The sequence below is a fragment of the Miniopterus schreibersii genome, assembly GCF_964146895.1.
Source record: "Miniopterus schreibersii genome assembly, chromosome: 6".
In the NCBI taxonomy this organism is placed as follows: Eukaryota; Metazoa; Chordata; class Mammalia; order Chiroptera; family Miniopteridae; genus Miniopterus; species Miniopterus schreibersii.
The window spans coordinates 81,666,963-81,685,606 of NC_138107.1; the positions used below are offsets into that span (position 1 = coordinate 81,666,963).

Below are 18,644 nucleotides of genomic sequence, written 5' to 3' on the forward strand. Positions count from 1 at the left end.
GAAGCCCTAAGCCCCGAGGTGATGGTGGTTGAAGGTAGGGCCTTTGGGAGGTGACTGAGTCATCAGGGTGGAAGCCTCAGGAGTGAGACTGGTGCCCTAAGAAGAAGAGACAGAGAGAGACGACCCCTCTCTGCCATGTGAGGACATGGTGAGAAGCTATTCATCAGGGAATCAGGAAGAAAAGCAGCCTGCACCTTGATCTTGGACTCACCAGCCTCCAGAACGCTAAGAAATGGATTTCTGGTATTTAAGCTACCTAGTCTATGGTATCTCTGTTACAGCAGCCCCAGTTAAGACATTTTTAAAAAGCTCTACTTAAATTATTATATAACTAATCAAACTGTCATTTTAAATTTCTTTGTCTTTTCCTGGATCAACATTTTTCTCCAATGCAAGATAATACTTTCTTCACTCTATGTGTTGACACAGGCTTTATTTTTTTTTAAAAAAACATCAAAACCTCAGGGCAGTTTCACAACAGTCTGTTTTACAATGCAGATTATCAGGCCCCTTGCCTGGATGTTTTCTCTCAGCAGATGGGAGCTGATGTCTGGAAGTCTGTTCTTTTAAAGACAAGTTCTCCAGGTGACTTGTAGCTTCAGGCACGATGAAGACACATTGCCGCTCTCAGAGAAAGAATCCAGAGGGGAAGATTAAATGCCTTCACCTGCCGCTGGCGAGATCCAGAGCCTTCAAGTGCTCAGTGCGATCCTGGCAATCATTGCCTAAGACTGCATTGATTGAGCACAGAATTGAAAAAGGTGAATGCACCTGCGCATTGCCAAACCCACAACACACCCCAACCCACACGGCTGTGACCTTCACTCCTTGGCAAAGTCCTTGCACCTCCCTCCCCCTCCACTCCCTCTCCCGGCGTTGGGCCTCCCGGGCTGTTTGCTTAAAGGCCCGCGTGGGAGGGAAGCGCAGCATTCGGATCCCTCTCGTGAGCATGTTTCCCCTGACTCCAGTCTTGATAGCAGTTGTCTGCATTTTGTTTGTGTGGATCTTTAAAAATGCTGATGGAAACATCGAGAGAAGGAAAGGGGAGGTGAGAGCCAAGTCGGAGGCTCGACCCTGGGTGGATGAGGACTTAAAGGACAGCACTGACCTCCACCAGGTGGAAGAAGGTAAAGGCACGGGCGATGCCGCGTGGTTTACGCCTTTTGCGTTTCTGTGATGCGTGCAAGTGGGCGGCGGGGCCTGTGGCGGGGAAGAAACACGTGCGGGCGAGTTTCCTCATCAACCCCTGTGGTACAAACAAATTCATGGGTGACGGGGACAGGTCGTTTCTCTCGGGTGGTCAGCTCGCACCCACTGGCACCAACCCCCTTTGCTCCTGGATACTCAGCGAAATCTGTCGAGGGCTGATATTTTCCCCGGCTCCGTTCTGCTCTGGCTGTGAAAACCTATCTGAGGGGGCACATCACAGGCTGGGCGGCCCCGGCATAAGTGGTCAGGTTTTCATCAGAACTCTGAAATTTAGAAAGTAGCACCTCTGTGGGGACTTGCTACCTTTGACTGTGCCAGGCCCTGTGGCCCTGAGACAGGAGTGGCCCCCTGACCTCAAAGCTGAATGTCTAATTCAGTAGACAAGGCAATAGACAAGCAGCAGTAACCAAGAGATGAAGCAGGTGGAGCCGATCATAAGGTGCTTGAGAAGGCCTTGGGGCATGGTGGGAGCTAGCAAAGGGGTCAGCCAGGCTTAGCCAGTTAATAGTACATGAGTAGCAAGGGTTAGGAGGCATCTCGGGTAAGAGGAGCAAAGAGAGCAAAGTACAGGGGCCAACGCCTGGGAAAGATGCCGAGCAGCTGGGAGGATGACACTGCTCAGGGGACAGGGTGAAATGGAATGGGGCAGCGAGGGAGCGCCAGGGCATGGCTGGCCCGGGACAAAAGAGGTGAGAGCAGGCAGGCAGGCAGGCAGCGAGAGGCTCTGGGGGCCTGGCGATCGGCGTTTGAGGCTGGTCTGAGGTCGGTTTGTGGGATGGATTCAATGTGGAGGAGGCTCAGTGGTTCTCAGCTGGGCCAGTGCTGCTCCCACCCTCCAACAGAGGCCGCCTGGAAGCGCGTGGGGGTGTGTGCACGTGTGTTCGTTTGTGTATGTGTGTGCGTGTGTGTGTTCTGAGTTGGCCTAATCTCAGGGTTGGGAGTAAGGTACACAGCTGGCAATCGGTGCTCGGAGTCAGGAGCCTCTTGGAGGGCTTCCTCCTGTCCTACGTTGAAGGCCACTCACGCCCAATGGTGAAGCGCGCCCCGCGGACAGAGGGACGTCCATTTCAGAGCTGGGCGGTGACTGGCTCCTGTAAGGGTGGCTGGATGGTGGTGGCAGTGGGCACGCAGAGGCAGCAGGGAGCGAGGGTAAAGTTAGGGGGGGAACATGGGGGTTTGATAATAAATTAGACAGTGGGAGACAGAGGAAGCTGGAAGGGTCACGCCATAAATGGGTAAGGGTCCAGTTTGGAGGGGAAGATGGGAGCAGTCTAGGATGTGTGGGATTTGAGAGACAGCAACACGTTGTGACGGCAAAGGAGAGGAGTCTAGGCGAGGGATCCAGGACACATGCATGTTGGAGGGTCACCGGCATAGGGGCGAGCCTTGGAACTTGGGAAATACTGAATTCACTAAGGGGTTATTGCTAGAGAGAAGACTGAGGATAGAAATTCGCCCGGGGGGCTGGTGGGGTACACCTGCAGGTAAGGGGGAGAAATGGCCTATAGGAAAGGACATATGGGAAAAGGAGCACCAGGGTGGTGGTGATGATGGTGATGATGATGGTGATGATGATGATGATGATGGTGATGATGATGATGATGGTGATGATGGTGATGATGATGATGACAATGACAAGAGCACTTACTGGATCCAGTGCCACATTTTGCATGTAGTAAATTATTTAGTCTTCATGACAACATAGTGAAGTAGGCACTATTAGTGTCCCCCATTTTAAAGATAAAGAAACTGAGTCTCAAATGCGCTAAGTCACCTACCAGAGCAGGCAGTGGTCGAGCCGGGGCCCAGCCGTCTGGCTCCAGAGCCCAGGCACACGGCCAGGTTGCTCGGCTGACTTTGCAGGAGATGAGCAGCTGGGTTAAGACCTCCCCGAGAGCTGGGAGGTAGTGTGCGCCCAGGACTTGAGGACCTGAGTTTGGGGGATACGAAGGGGCTTGGTAAGGTTGGTGGGGAGTCAGAGACCTGGGGCTGGGCCTGAAGGTTGGGGACACAGAGCGAAGCCCTATGGATCCGTTCGGGTTCTCTGTCTTAGTCGTCTCCCCAAACCCTCTGCCTCTTCATTCTCCATCCGTCCCACGGGAATGAAGACACAGACTGCACAGCTTTGCCCTGAATGAAGAGTTCGCAGTCTCTTGTTGAAATTTTTGTTGTTTACATAAATGAGACGGGGTGAGGTGACACAGGTGGTGGTGAGGGCGCAGTGTTTAAACTTAGTCTCCTCTGCCACCCAAGTCCCAGCTCCTAACCACTGGCTGGGTGGGCAGGGCCTAAGGGAGGACCCACCGCAGGCACTGCAGGTTTGGAAGGGGTGTAGCTGAAGAGAAGGGGTTGGTTCCATGACTGAAGAAGCCTGGAGATGGTTCTGATGACGGCGAAGAGATACCAGATTAAAACCATTCTGAAAATTAGCAGTAAGAGACGAAGCAGTCAAGTGGTGTAGGCCATTCCCGTGTGAGTTAACCTGGGTACCAATCCACTCTCCTCCAGCCCTGACCACAGAGTTTCCAGTCCATTCAGAGACTGGAACCTCAATGTATGTGAAAGGTGGGGGAATGGTGGGCAGTTAGAGAGGCTCTGCTCATTGGATGCCAGACATAACTTTCCTTCAGGGTGTCCGGTTAATATTTTCAGTTCCGTATTTTGCTGTAGTGGAAGTCTATGATGGAGAAATTGCAAAATTTATCTCAAGTTAGAGCCTCAGATTGCTCCCCTAAAATGAACCAATCAGGCACAGGTTCATGGAAGTTCATGGAAATAAGAGAAAAAGGTATAGGGAACACATTTTATATGTCCATTTTAATGCTTGTAGGGATTTTTTTCACTTAGCTTCACTGGCCATCTAAAATCTATCATTTTGACTGAAATTTTGATTGTCCCAGGTTATCCAGTCACTGCTAAGAAAGGCCTGTGTTAAAATTTTTGTTTAGTGTGGATAACACCGAGAAAAAAACATTCCTGCAAACTTTGGAATGGACAGATTTGTATGTACCCATGGTAAGAAGCAGCTCTCAGAATCGGTTTCAGACCTGTTCAGCGGCTCAATGGCAACTCATCTCAGAAAAAGCTTAGCAAGTCAGCCAATCAGTGACAGCTTCTTGCTTCTCAAAAGCAGCAAACCAGGGATGAACTCACTCCAGTATTAGCCTGAGTGCCAACAAATCAACTACAGTCTCAACCAAGTAGCAGTGTTCCTATAGATGATATCTATCCTCTTACACCCCTGGAAGTCCACCAAGCCCTGAGCTCCATTCTTTCGAGCCAGGTGGTGTGCTAGAGCTGCCCTATGGGCTAGCAAGAGTCAACTGCTACCCAGGAAATTTGTGGGCCGTTTGTTCAATTGTCAGTAGTTTGAAGTCAAGACATGATGGGAGTATTTATACTATGGAATTTGGCAAGTGCTATAAATCTGGGCTCTTCCCCCCTCCCCTCAGAGAGCTGGTTTACCAGCAGACCCCTGGCAAAAATACTGCATAAGATCAGCATTATACTGTGTTCACCGAGACAGAGCTTGACCAGCACAGCTCTCCTTTGCCTTAGGAAGTGATAAGTTCAGCTTCATCTGTGCATTTCAACATCCTTTGACATACCCACCCATGAATAATTTTGCATGGCTAATTTTAAAAGGTTGGTTTAATCAAGGCTCCCATAAGACCTTAAGGTTTTAGGACAGACAATAGGCAACTTCAGATGAGAGAAGATTAAGAAAGGGGAAGGACATGGATGGAGACATTGTCCTTGAGATAGAGTCTGGGTGGGTCAGTGAAGGCCAGCAAGGGGACACTGAGGTTACCACAAAAGAAGGGGCTCGAAAACCAGTTCTGTCCACGCCACTCAGGATAATGTTGCTTTTGTCAAGTTCTTTCCATCTCGATGCCCAGGCTTCCCAGCCCCCAGCCACCCCTGTTGCTGCTAGTGAAATAGTCTAGACTGCAGCTAGGGAGGTGACTTACTGGGAGGCCACACAGGAGTCAGAGTGACGGCGGGGGCAGCTGGGAAGAAGGCATTTCCAGGACAGGTGTTGAGCCCTGAAGTTGCTCCCAACCCACCTTCAGAATCTGTCTGCTGTGCTAGGCAGTCTCCCTCAGCCTCACTTACATTGCTCCTCAAGGCTTCCAACATTTGCAGGGAGGAAACAAGGATGACATGATACCAATTGGCCTGTATGTAGCTTCATAGTTGGAAAATATTTGGCCCACTTACAAAAGATTGTGAAGTAGAACCACAAAACACAAAAGCAACTTCTGTAGAGATGAAGCCAAAAAAAAATACCTTCATGGTAAACATTAAAGGAGAGATGTGACCTAGAATTACTTGGCCATTAAACCTACTTCTGGAGCAATTTAGTGTTTGTTGGCATTAAAGCATGATACAAGGTGAACTGCTCTTGGTGTCAATAGCCAACCCCAAGTGTGGGAGCACAGGACGTATATTAAAGAGCAGACACAATAGCACACATTTGTTTCAGAAATCTGTAGGCTGGTCTAGGATGGAGGCAGGACAGCTGTGCGGTTTCCAAAGGTGGTTCTTTTTCTTCTTGGTGAGGGCCTCATTCCTGGGGGCAGTCAGGAGGTCAAGGGGAAGGAGAGAGGTGGTGCCTTTTGCTTATGTGTTGGTTCACTGCTCTGCTGGTTCCTCCAAGCCTGGCTCTTTGCCTGGGCAGGACATAGACCTTCAGCCCTGGGAGAGGCTCCGGAAGCAGCAGCCTCCTTTCATCCCCCCGCCCCACCTCCACTCACTGCTCAGATTGTCCTGCAGGACAATCCAACCCAGCGGTGACTAGGCCAGTTCTTCATTCTGCTAGAGTGAAAGCACCTACCCTGGACTTTAGAAGCTACAGAAATTGCCAAGTCCTGCCCTTAGGTCGTCTTTAGTTTATACAGATGTTGGCTGAATGGATCTTAAGAGTTGGTAACTTACGTTTTAGTTCAGGAAGCGTTTCGTGCATTTGCTCCTTGACTGCTTACTGACAGAAGTTGCCAGACTTTGTAACAAATGGTGGAGAAAGTTTCATTGGTGTTGAAAGTCTTTATTGACCCGCTTGAGAAGGTTCAGGGTTGGGTTCAGAACTGACTGCTGGAAAGGTGGTAGCTGATTATTGCCATTCCCCCATCACACCTTCTTCCTTTTAACTTAGTAACTGAACCTTCTCATTAAAGATGTACAGTTTGGGCCCAAGATGCCCCAGCTAGTAAAATATCAAAAGAAGTTTCTCACTAAGAGCTATGAGCAAACTGTGGAACCTGCTAGTATTGTAGTTGGGCTCTCGGGCCCTTTGAAGTCAGTCCCCCTTTCAGGAGAGTTCCCTTCTGCCTTTTCCCTCCCCGCCCTCAGATCTGGAGGAGTGAAGGTGTGGAGAAGGCTAATCCTCTCCCTGAATTCTGCCTCGAATGTCCCAGACCCTCAGGGCCAGGCCCTGGGTGCATCTTCTTGCTCTCTTCCCTCTGCCCTATCTGTCATTCTCATCTTTATGTGAGGGCTTCCAAAGTGACATCTCGCCTCTTGGACTTTTACTTTCACACCTGACATCTTCATTCGAAGGCATCTTGAACGTGACACACTGTTTATTCCTATTCCCACTTCTGCCCCACGTCCCCCAAATGCTTCGTCCCTCATCACCTTATCTCAGGGGCTGGTTCTGTGGCCTACCCAGGCCCTGAAGCCAGCAACCTGGGAGTCACTGTCATTGCTCCCTCTCCGCCACTCCCAACCACACTCCTGAGCGGGCCTTATCATTTTTACCTCCAAGACGCTTCGAGAATCTGTGCGCTTCCAGCATTCTTTCTGCTGCCCAGCTGGTCCACGCCAGCACAGTCCCTCACCCAGGCGACTGCAATAGTCTCTTGATGGTTTTGCTTTTTTCCCTCTGGTCTCCCTCCAATGTATACCTTTAAAACCATAAGTTAGATTACCCCACACTGCCTCTTATGCCTTTGTATTTCTTCCTATGCTACTTCAGCTCAATCTACAGTCTTATTGGGAGTATCCCTTTGGGCCCACATAAGAAGGCTCTTGCCTGCTTCCCCACCCTTATCTAAGCCACTCTTTCCTTGTTCAGTAAGACCCGGCCATATTTAGGTCCTTTCAGAAGCTCAGGTGCGCCTGAAACACTCCTGCCTCCATCCTCAGTCCTGGAGCGCGGACTCTCTCCTTCAGGTGTCTCAGGGAGCCCCTCAGGGAGCCCCTTTCTGTCTCCCCTGCCGGGACCCCTCCTTATTCTCTGTTTCTTATAGAGAATGAATTGTTTTCAGAGTAGTGGCCATAGTTTGCGATGCCATACAATACACATTTGCCAATTAGTTTAAATGTTTAAGTGCTGAGTGTCAAAACCTTGTCTATTTTGCTCAGTAATATATGCTCAGTAAATGCCAAATAGAAGCCGTGTTGAGGGAACTGTGCCTTTCAGCCTTCTAGGAAGACTTTGGGAGCTTTATGATTTGCATATGACATTTACTAAATTTAATATGTACATAACAATGTCATACATTTTACTAAGTGTATAATAGTATATTGTGTTTTACAAACATATAATTATAACATTGAAACTGTTTTTCCCCCTCAAACTAATCATACCTACCAGAGGTTTTTATTCCTCTGGCTTACCCTCCCCCCACCCCACCAAATACCATCACCACCAACAAAAACAACGAGAAAACATTGCAAAGTCATTGCTGCAGGCATCTCCGGACCAGAGGTCTAGAAGGAGAAAGTTGTTCAGTCCTGCTGATAGAAAGAGGTCAAATTTATAATTTAATATTATAGTAACTTTATAGAAAGTGACCCAGCGGCCACCTTACGACCAAGAGAGGTCATTTAACTTGCTACGTTTCTCGTTCCTCTTTGCAGACGCTGATGAGTGGCAGGAGTCAGAGGAAACCGTTGAGCACGTCCCATTCTCCCACACCCGGTACCCTGAGAAGGAAATGGTCACGCGATCCCGGGAATTTTATGAGCTGCTCAATAAGAGGCGCTCTGTGCGATTCATAAGTAATGAGCAAGTCCCAATGGAAGTCATTGACAATGTCATCAAAACAGCAGGTCTGTAACTGCACACTGGGTCTCTGAGAAGGTCAGCTGCATTGCCGCTGAGACACTATTGGAGCAATGTTGAGGTCACTCAGTGAGTGAAGCCCAGGGTGACACGCTCACCTACGAAGTCTCACCCAGGGGCTGACTGACTGCCAGGAACACAATGATCCCCCCTTTCTACAAACTTTTGACTATTACAGGCTTCTTGGGAGCAGATGTGATAGCAGTTCAAAACTTCTGAAATTTTTCAACATTATAAACTTATTGAAAATGAAAATTTCTGAACACACTATTATACATGGGAAGAGAAACATCTTCTTTCTTTCCCCTCCCCTAAACACACACACACAGACACACACACACACACACACACACACACTCTCACACTCACACTCACACATTTACACGTTTCTCTTTTTGGAACAAGTTTCTGATACCATGCACCATAATACTATAGTATGCTCTAATACTATATTCTAATGACCTACCACATTTACTCGTGTGAATTTGCAAAGTAAACCAAACAAGGCAAACCCATTTTCAATGTAAATTCATCTCTCTATAGAGAAAAAAGACAATAATTATAGAAAACGGCCAGGAGAAATAAGAGCAAGCCCCCTATTTGAGAGTATCCTGTGCTTGGAGTTTTATTTCATTTCAGTTAAGAACACAAATGCACTAAATTGTTGAGTCCTTTAACTAATAGCAGTTACTAAATTTCTTCTGTGTATATATTTGTATCTATATATGTGTGTGTATATACATCTGATGCGCAGATAAATTTGGCGTAATTGAAAACATTGGGGAACAATTTATTCTTAGGTTAGTGACACAAATATTTATTGGACAAATAACATAGGAACAAAGCGAACTCAAATCACTCTGTTCAGAAATTTGGGCTTTATGTTTAGCTTTTGACTTGCTAAAGCATTCCACAATTTAATCGCGCCCTCTCTACCATGGGGAGTTGTGAGCAGCAAACAAGGGTGTCCTCCAGGTTGGAGGCCTGAGCCCCCTTCATGCAGAGTTTATGCCATTAAATTACTCACTAGGAAGAAAGAAATTGTTGCCTCTAAAATATCCCACCAGAGAGTCACTGTGGTTTACTGCTAGGAACAGTGGGCCATCTCTGGGACAGAGGGGTGACATCCAGATCAGAAGCTGGCCCAGCCCTGGCTGGGATCTTAAAGGGAATTCCTTGGGCACTGAGGTGTACTATGAAGCCTTGTCTGGGACGCTGGCACTGCCCGCGGGGTGGGTGGAGTGTTCCCGAAGCCCGTGAGAACCTGGCTGAGCACCCGGGACCAAGAGCTCTTGTGTGTCCCCAACAAAACCACAAACCCCACAGTGCCGCACTCAGAGCTTTGATACAGACACTAAGCAATTTATAGTTGAATTGCCTTGTGATGAGTGTTTTAAAAACTGTTTAACCACTTAGCTGTTACCATTTCCAAAGAGCTGCAAGACTTTATTCCTTTTCAAGAATAAAGGTTTAATCAAAGCATTCTGGAGAGTTCGGGCTGTCAGTTTCCCTCTGAGTTTCCTCCGTGGTGGCGGTGCGGTTCTGAGGGACTGTTTGTCCCCCACAATGACAGGTTCCCACAGCCCTACACTGCCAGCCTTGACCCAGGTGAGCGGGTGCGAAGCCCCCAGCGAGGCCAGTGAGGGTGGCACACGCCAGGGACCATGGCCCGGCTGTCCCCCAGCAGGGGACTTCGTGCGAAGCGAGTCTGAGTGACTCCATCTAGTCTTAACCCACAGGCTCACGTTTCCCGCAGCTCTGATTTCTGGTTTTCATGTCACGGTGACAGGAACGGCCCCGAGCGGGGCGCACACGGAGCCCTGGACCTTCGTGGTCGTGAGGGACCCCGGCATGAAGCATAAGGTCCGGGAGGTCATCGAAGAGGAGGAGGAGGTCAATTACCTGAAGAGGATGGGCCAGCGATGGGTCACAGACCTGAAGAAACTGAGGTACCGGGGTGGTGGCACTAGGGGGTTGGCGTTCACTCCTTCCAGTGCAAGAGCCGGGCCGGGTTTCCTGGCTTTGTTTAGGTGTCAAAGCGCTTGGTTCGCCCTCTGCGAGGAACTGGGGAGTCAAGGCGGTCCCCCCACGGTGTCGCCTTGACACGTGCATGGTGCAGGGTCTGGGTACTGGGCTGGAGTCAGGTCTGGGTCGACTCTTAGCTCTGGTCTTCCAACTGTAAGGCCTTGTAATTAAAAGAGTCGCTTTCAGTTTTTTAGATTCAGCGTTGTCACTTAAAAAACATTGGTGACAGAGCCCTCACGGGGGAATTGCCTCCCCTCCGACCTGTCCTCGGGCGAGCGAGGAGGGATGGGGCCCAGATGCCGGTCCTGACCCCTTGTCCCTCGTGTTTGGGATGCGCAGGCGCCCATGCCTCTGGCTGTCAGCGCTGGGCCTTTAGTGGCCCCTTGTGGCTCCAGCCACCCAACAGCCCTCTGTGACCCAAACCTAAGAGGGGGCGACGGGATTGCAGTGCTGGGGGGAAGTGGGACGGTGAGAGGTGGGCCTCTTAGCCTTGCTCCTGGTTCATTTATTTGGCCCCAGAGGACAATTTTTTCCCCCCTAAAATATTTAAACCCTATCAAAATGGATGATTTATGGAATTGTAACTTATTACCATGTTCTGGAACAAGTGCAGGATATTAATAATGAATATAAAAATCTTACTGCATAATTGTGGGGGAAATTGAGATGGTAAAAGTCAAGGTGAGTTTCTGCACTTAGAAAGGTGTTGGGCTCCGGCTGTGCACTGTACCTGCCTAATGCCACCAGCCCTGTCACCTTCCCCAGTGATGGCAGAATTAGCGGCTCTCTCATCAGTGTGCTCAGAGCACCCAGTAAGCATCTTCCATACATCCAAAATAGCCATTACTTTCCTAAAATCTATATTACAATTTATTGCAATATGGCTTCACCCTTAAAATTTTACTCATAGATATTTGCTAAGTCAGTAATTAATGACTTCCATGTTGTCAAAACAAAACAAAAAACAATTTTTAATCCCCATCTTGTTAAAGATGCATTCATATTCTACCCATATGACAAATCCCTGTTTTCTCTTGGCTTTAATAATATCAGGACCAGTGACATAACTTATGGAGGCCAGTACAAAATGAAAGTATGGAGTGCCTTTTAAACAAATTATTAAAAATTGCAAAATGGTGATGGCAAAGCATTAAATCAATTGTGAGGCCCTGTGTGAGTGCACAGATCACACATCCATGAAGCCAGCCTTAGGTGGCATGAAATTCTCTGAGTTTTCTCATATTTCACTGAACACATGTCAGTCTAAATTCACAGTAAGCCTTCCTCTGGGTTACTTTTAAATCACTGAGATACTTATGGCTAGACTCTAGACTTCCTCTCCATAGTAACACCACCATTTCTTGTGTTTTACTTAACAACTTTGTGCTACTGCAAAGTTTATAACTTATGTGGATTTTCCTTTATTTTAGGCCCACATACCCTTTAATCTAGTTTCTATATCTTTTTTTTATCTGACTAATTTAAAAAATAGGATAAGAAGGAATAAATAACTGTGTTGTGAACTGCTTGTGAGAAGTTCAAATGGCAGGACTATAGGACCTGTGAGCAACCTACGTTTGGCAGACAGTAAGAAGCTGAGTCATGCAGCCAAAAGGCAATGATTTCGGCCAACAGCTGGAATGAATTTTGAAGTGGATGCTTCCCCAAAGCTTCTCAAGAACTCAGCCCCTTCAATATCTTGATTTCAACCTTGAAATACCCTGAGCAGAGGACCCAGCTTAGATACGCACAGATTCCTGGTCAAGGAAATTATGAGACAATTAATGTGGGTTGATCAAAAACACTATACTTGTTTGTTTTATAGGAATAGAAATCTAATATTTATGTATGTCTAAAAACAACCCCCCTAAAACCCCCACAAACAAACAAAAAACCAAAATAGCCATTACTCCATCTTGCTGTAATTATTGGCTTACTTTTCTTCTCACTTTATAGGGCTTATTTAGGAACCTTTGTTGTACACCAAGATACTCTTGAGGATCCAATTAAAGTTATAGACTTTCTTTGCAGGTAGTATGTACACACACACACACACACACACACACACACACACACACACACACAAACTCTAGGGGTCCAGGGAGCTCCAGTTTAAAAAGTTTTATACCATTTAGCATAGTGCTGATGCATAGTAGGTAACTGAATAAATGTTTGGTAAACTGAATTTCATTCTCCCTCTTTGTAAGAACAAATTTGGTAATTGTCAAAGGTGGCTAAGCTCGTGGATTATAGTAAAGAAGCCTGGAAATTGTAACCTGTAGAGGAAACATAGGAAAATACACAAGTGAGTTCAGTGTTTTAAAACAGTGAAGGATAACCAAGCTAGAAATAAAACGAATGCTCTCTTGCTAATTAATGATATAATATACCCTAAGCAAAGATTCCAATATATAGCCTTGCATGAGTATCTTTCCTTTGAATATCAGCGCAAGAATGAAGCTTTTGCCAAAATGTACGGGATAGGGTGATGGAACATAGGAAGATATGCTCTTAACTAGAAAACAAAAGTCATTAAGAGCAAACATTCTCAGGAATATCTTTTTTCCCCCTTCAGAACGAATTGGATTAAAGAGTACTTGGACACTGCTCCTGTTTTAATTCTCATTTTCAAACAAGTGCATGGTTTTACTGCCAATGGCAAGAGAAAGACCCACTACTACAATGAGATCAGTGTCTCCATCGCCTGTGGCATCCTCCTCGCTGCCCTGCAGGTATGTCACCCTCCCACCCTGCCCAGGAGACAGAGAAGCGATGCTTGGGGCCCAAGCGGTGGCCTTATTCACAGATTTCAGCTGAGGTTCTGGTCGGGGACACCTGGAAATTGTTTATCTAAAGTTGAATTCCTAAGGAAGGTATCTCTGACATGAAAACTGACTCTAAAACCAGGCTGGGCGAGTACAATGCTTCACCGAGCTGGAATTCTTCCTGGAAATTCACCAGAAACAACATTGCAGGGTTGGAGAAAAGGCCCTTGTGTCTGCCTTCATCTGTGACATATGAAGGTCAAGGGTGTTGGGAGACACACACTTTCAGAGCCTGGAAACTGCAGGGATTGGCTGCCTAGCTGTGTTTGCTGTTGGTGTCTGAGCCGGTGGAATGATTGAAAAGCTATAAGGAGGACTTTCTCATTGAGCTCCTTTCCTGAGAAGTTGAGTTTACACTGAACTGCGTTAGAAAGATGTCCATGTACTTTGAAAAATCCCATCTACGTAGTAGCTAGAGCAGTTCTAAGCATGAAACAGAGCAGTTGAGGTGTGCCTTTCAGCTGATTCAATTTATTCCCTCAACAAATATCTTCCAAGTTCCTTCCATGTGGCAGATCCTGGGAGGCCCCAGAAATAGCCACCTCATGAGGTGTGCACTCTGGTGGGGACTGGGGTCCTGGGGTGGGGAGAGATAGTACACACATAAACAAATAGAGCCAACAGGACTGTCAGAGCGAGTGACCATGCTTCCAAGGGACAGCCGGTTCCAAGTAGGTCACTGTGTGTTTCTTTACCCTCTCAAAGGAAAGTTTGTGTCCAAAACACCTTATAAGATATAGTCATTGTTACACAAAAGAGAGCTAGATTAGCTGAAAATTTGTCCTTAAAGAGCTGAAATCTTTTTTCCCCCCCTGATTCGGTACGCGAGTAAGTAAAGGAGTTACTGTGCCATGGGGCACCTCCATCCAGCGTAAGGTCTGGAAGAAGCGAGTTGGTCCTGGAGGGAGCTCAATTCATAGTGGCCTCGATGCCTTTGAATCAGCAGCATTTTCCACTTGAGTGTTGAGTTTCCTCCCCTCTAGCTTCCGTAAGGCACACTTCTGCGTGTAGGTCCAGATTTGTGAGGGAGGAAAGCAAGTGATGCCCCATCTGGATAGATTGCTTAATGACTGGAGTTGTTGCAAGACTCTCAAAGGCAGTTCCAGAACTTTCTGGCTCAGGCTTGGCGGTGCTGATCTGATTGGAAAAGCAGGGGGGTTGGGGAGGGTGAGCTGGGGAGATGTCTTAAAGCTACACATGATTTTTTTTAGATGTTTATTACTTGGAGGGCCTTGGAGAGAGGTTGATGAAGTGTTTTCTCTATTTTCCTCATTGGCTGCTGGGTCCTCTATCACTGGGCATAGGATTATCAGCTGGGGATGAAGTTCTGTCCATGGTTGGATCATAGGAACTGCTTCTTGTTTTTTGTCATTCCTTTGTTGTAGTTGGATTCCCCACATTTCTTTCCATGAAATAGCCATTCGTATTTCTTAAGCATTAATGAAAAAAATAAGACTGGTATTTTTCTTCTTTGAGAACCTTCCTACTGTTCGGTTAAAAGAAGGTGGGGGTTGGTGAGGCCGAGGAGAGCAGGTTCAAGATACCTCTTCATTTGCTGCCCCACTTCAGGGAAATGAAAGAACCAGCGGGTCTAACAGGCACCAGAATGTCCCCAGGCTTGAAGGAGCCACGGCTTTGCCTGCTGACATTTCAGTGTACTCTTCTCCTCTCCTGTTTCAGAACGCGGGACTGGTGACTGTCACCACCACTCCTCTCAACTGTGGCCCCCGTCTGAGGGTGCTCCTGAGCCGCCCCGCAAATGAAAAGCTGCTGATGTTGCTCCCCGTGGGATACCCCAGCAAAGAGGCCACAGTGCCCGACCTAAAACGGAAGCCTCTGGATCAGATCATGGTGACTGTGTAGGCAGGAGACCAGCAGGGAGCTGCTGGAAGGTGATGGCCTTGCTCCCCTCTCCTGTTCCTCTTGGGTCTCCCGCCGCTCTTTCTCTGGGTGTTAGATCTCCCCAGCACTCCACTCCAGAGGGGTGGCCACTCTGCATGTCCAGAAGCCTTTCCACGTTCTCTAGCACTTTGAGTCTGAGATCCCTGCTTCTGATGGACAGTGTGATTCAATGAACATGTAGAGTAAGATCAACAGGTATGTTCTCTTCTGTTTCCCATGCACTTTGGAAATCCATTACAATTTCACTAAGAACATGCTCCAGTTTTCAAGTTTTTTAAATTGTCCCAGATAAACCACAGGTGATTTTTTCTTTTACTTTTAAAAACTCTTATAGAGAGTACAGTCATCAGAAAATTTAATGTAGTCCCAAGAATTCAACCATGTGATGATCATTGAGTTTAAACTTAGACTAATTCAGTGGCCCTCTGCCCTCATGATTTCTGGTGGATTTTAGGCAAAGGATGTACTTTTGAGATACACTTTTACTGAACTTTATGAATATTCTGCCAACTTTGAGTAAGTAACCATTGAAATAATTAAAATGTCACACTCACAGAGCAGAACAGTGCACACTTGAGTATGGTGGTTGGACTGGCAATCGGCTGAACATGGAAATGGTTAGTTGCACTTTCCAGTGATGTGTTGGAGCTGGCTCACATCAGCTTGTAGAAGCTGATTGTTAAATATTCAGGACTTTCTGAGCCAGTTATGAAACAATTTGTAGCTTGAAAATGCGCATAGTAGGGGCATTTACACCACTGTAATTTGCAGACACTACAAACCAGGATTTTTTTTCCTTAAGGAGAACTGTTTTCCATCCACAGCACTAACCATGTCTCCCTGTGTTTTTACTCCATCCCATAGAACACACTTATCCCTTCTCTCCAAATGGCATTTGGGTCTGTTCAGAGCTGATGGAGTCATAGGCGCTAAGTTGGGAAGGCCAGTCTTTCACCTGTCACCTCTGCCTTCCCTTCCAGGGGCACTGTACACACAGGCACACTCATAGCTCAAATAATTGTTCATCAAGCAATGCTATTCACTTCTTTATTCCCTTCTACTGTCCCTTTTCTCAACTAAGTTGTGTGTTTTTTTACTCAGTTCCCTCAAGAAAATCTCTCCTGCCTCTTTTCATTCTCTTTGTGAGTCACACAACTCAAGAAAAATCCTCAGTATCGTTGTGGAGTTAGAGCTGGTGACAAATCTGTGCCATAGAAATGGGAGACTTTCCCCCTAGTAATATATCATTAGATATTACAGGAACCTGTGCCCTCAACCTCCAAGGTTCTTTGGAGGACCCAGAAGTCTCTTTTGGAATCTCCCAAATCTTCCATCCCTATCTTCATTTTTCTTTCAACATGCTTTCTCCCAAGTCTACACATTTTAATAAATACAAACTTTCTAACACTTTATATTCTTTTTCTTAAAAAATTATTAGTATCGTGATAGGCATTTGTTCTGTACTCTTTATTGTAAATGAGCTTTGCTTGAACTACATGTGGCTTTATTAGACTCACATGAGCTGAAACGGGAGCCTAACCGCTGTGCTTCATATTGTTTTCAGTAGGAAAAGGACACTATTAGTTCCAAATATCAGGATAATAAACACTTTGGCAACACAGTGTAAAAAAATTGAAGTTATATTTATAAACTTCTATTTCTTTTTTTTTTAATCCTCAACATCCAAGGATATTTTTTCCATTGCTTTTCAGAGCGCGTGGAGGGAGGGGGGGGGGAGAGAGAGAGAGAGAGAGAGAGAAATATCGATGTGAGAGAGAGACATATCGTTTGGTCGCTTAGCTGAGGCACATGCCCCTGACTGGAATCAAACTTGAGACCTTTCAGTCAACTGGCTGACACTCTAACTACTGGGCAAAACTGGCTAGGGCTAAATTTCTATTTCTTTTTTAAAAAAAATATATTTTTATTGATTTCAGAACGAGAAAGGGAGAGGGAGAGAGAGAGAAACATCAATGATGAGAGAGCCATTGATCGGCTGCCTCCTGCACACCCCCTCCCCGGATAGAGCCCGAAACTCGGGCATGTGCCCCGACTGGGAATTGAACCCCGATCACCTGGATCCTAGGTCGACACTCAACTGCTGATCCTAGGTCACGCCGGCCGGGCATCAGTCCATTTTAATATAACACTTAGCATATCAGTCGTGGAAAAAGCTATAGATCACAGCCATTGAGATAAATGGCTCCCTTCAAAATGATGAATTATGTGGAGGTATTAAAATGGCTCCGAGCCTCACATACAAATAGATGTGATTTAAAATGTCATTTTCCTTTTCATCAGCCATATTCCTATGATGGATCATAGAAAGTAAAGTGGGGTTTGTGCCAGCCAGTCCCCAGATTTGTCCTATTCAAGGCCAGCATTAGAGAGACAGCTCCCTGATGTTCTTCTACAGAGTCCAGTCTGTGTGTTCACTGCTTCTTACTTAGAATTATTGATTTTGAAAACTTTATCCTAACTGATCACTAAACAGCCAGGGTCCTTGGGTTACAGAAAACCAGGCATCTCAAGAAGCGAGGCTGTCAGATATACCCAGAGGCAGAAGACGGCCTGTGTGTCCTTCCTCTATGGGTGACACCAGCCATGCCCACTCCTGTTTACTGTAAGCATCAAATGAGGTCATTTATACACGGGAGCTAGAAAGCACCATTTATGTATTAGATGTCCTAGTCACAGTGTGGACAGAAATACTGGGAATTCAATGCAAACTGTTCATACTCCTAAAAAAATAACCCCAAATGGCTTCAGCTTATTTATCGTGAAGGACAGCAATAAACAGCCAATGGAATCAAAATCACTCCATAACCTCTGAAAATCAAAAGATAGCTTTTGCAGGTGATCTGCAGCTTTGAAATGCAATAGATCCAACCACCGGCTTTTTGGGGCAATGATAAGCCATCACACAAAATACATCTGAAACACCCGACAACTATGATGACACTATATGAAAACAGAGCACTTTTCAAAAATCAATTTATAATGTCTAGTCCAAGCAGCTTAACCACGGGACACACATTTTCAAGTGGATTTGCCCTAAGTAAAAATTGCTAGGTTAAAAATTGGAAGGCTGATTTTTCATCTAATAAAGTATGGAAATAAAAATATTGTAATGTCTTCACTATGGCTCATGTGTCTTGGTTTTGATTTTCAAGGCACTATTTTTAGGAGCTAGCAGATAATTTCTTCATAGACTTTCATAAGGTAAAAATGAGAAGGGTATAGACTTTATATCAAATACGGAAATGACACACCTGACAGATGTTTGGATTTATGGAAAGCTCAACCCTCTGGGTCATAAGCTCCAACTCGGAAGTAATCCCCCCACGGGCCTTAAATAGCTGCCATAAAACCCATCCTAAAGGAAGACACAGATCAACCCTCCACAACAAAAAATCTTCCCTCCTTTACTCAGAGTCTTTTATTTTACAAACAGGACTAAAAACCACAGTTACTTAATTCCCCAGCATGCAGTGAATTAAATAGAAACTTAGAAGGTGAGAGAAGGCGACCAAAACAGGAAGGAGCAACATTAATAAAGATGTGCCCGTCTCCTAGACAGCTAGGCGACACACAGAAAGCTGTAAGCCCGAATG

The 18,644-nt window shown here is 46.2% G+C and overlaps 1 protein-coding gene across 1 annotated transcript; it reads left to right on the top strand.

The window, feature by feature from the left end:
• The first annotated feature begins 881 nt into the window (after positions 1–881).
• Positions 882–18,165, top strand: IYD (iodotyrosine deiodinase). The gene is made up of 5 exons (XM_081140651.1): positions 882–1,127; positions 8,074–8,265; positions 10,068–10,227; positions 12,879–13,035; positions 14,809–18,165. The coding sequence occupies exons 1-5, from the start codon at positions 950–952 to the stop codon at positions 14,989–14,991; spliced, it is 870 nt and encodes a 289-aa protein (XP_080996777.1). The 5' UTR covers positions 882–949; the 3' UTR covers positions 14,992–18,165.
• The last annotated feature ends 479 nt before the right edge of the window (positions 18,166–18,644 follow it).

Excerpts from the sequence above, each read along its gene's own strand:
- IYD (XM_081140651.1), top strand. The coding sequence starts at position 950 with ATGTTTCCCCTGACTCCAGTCTTGATAGCAGTTGTCTGCATTTTGTTT. Across the intron at positions 1,128-8,073 it reads CCTCCACCAGGTGGAAGAAG|ACGCTGATGAGTGGCAGGAG; the intron begins GTAAAGGCACGG and ends TCCTCTTTGCAG. Across the intron at positions 10,228-12,878 it reads ACAGACCTGAAGAAACTGAG|AACGAATTGGATTAAAGAGT; the intron begins GTACCGGGGTGG and ends TTCCCCCTTCAG.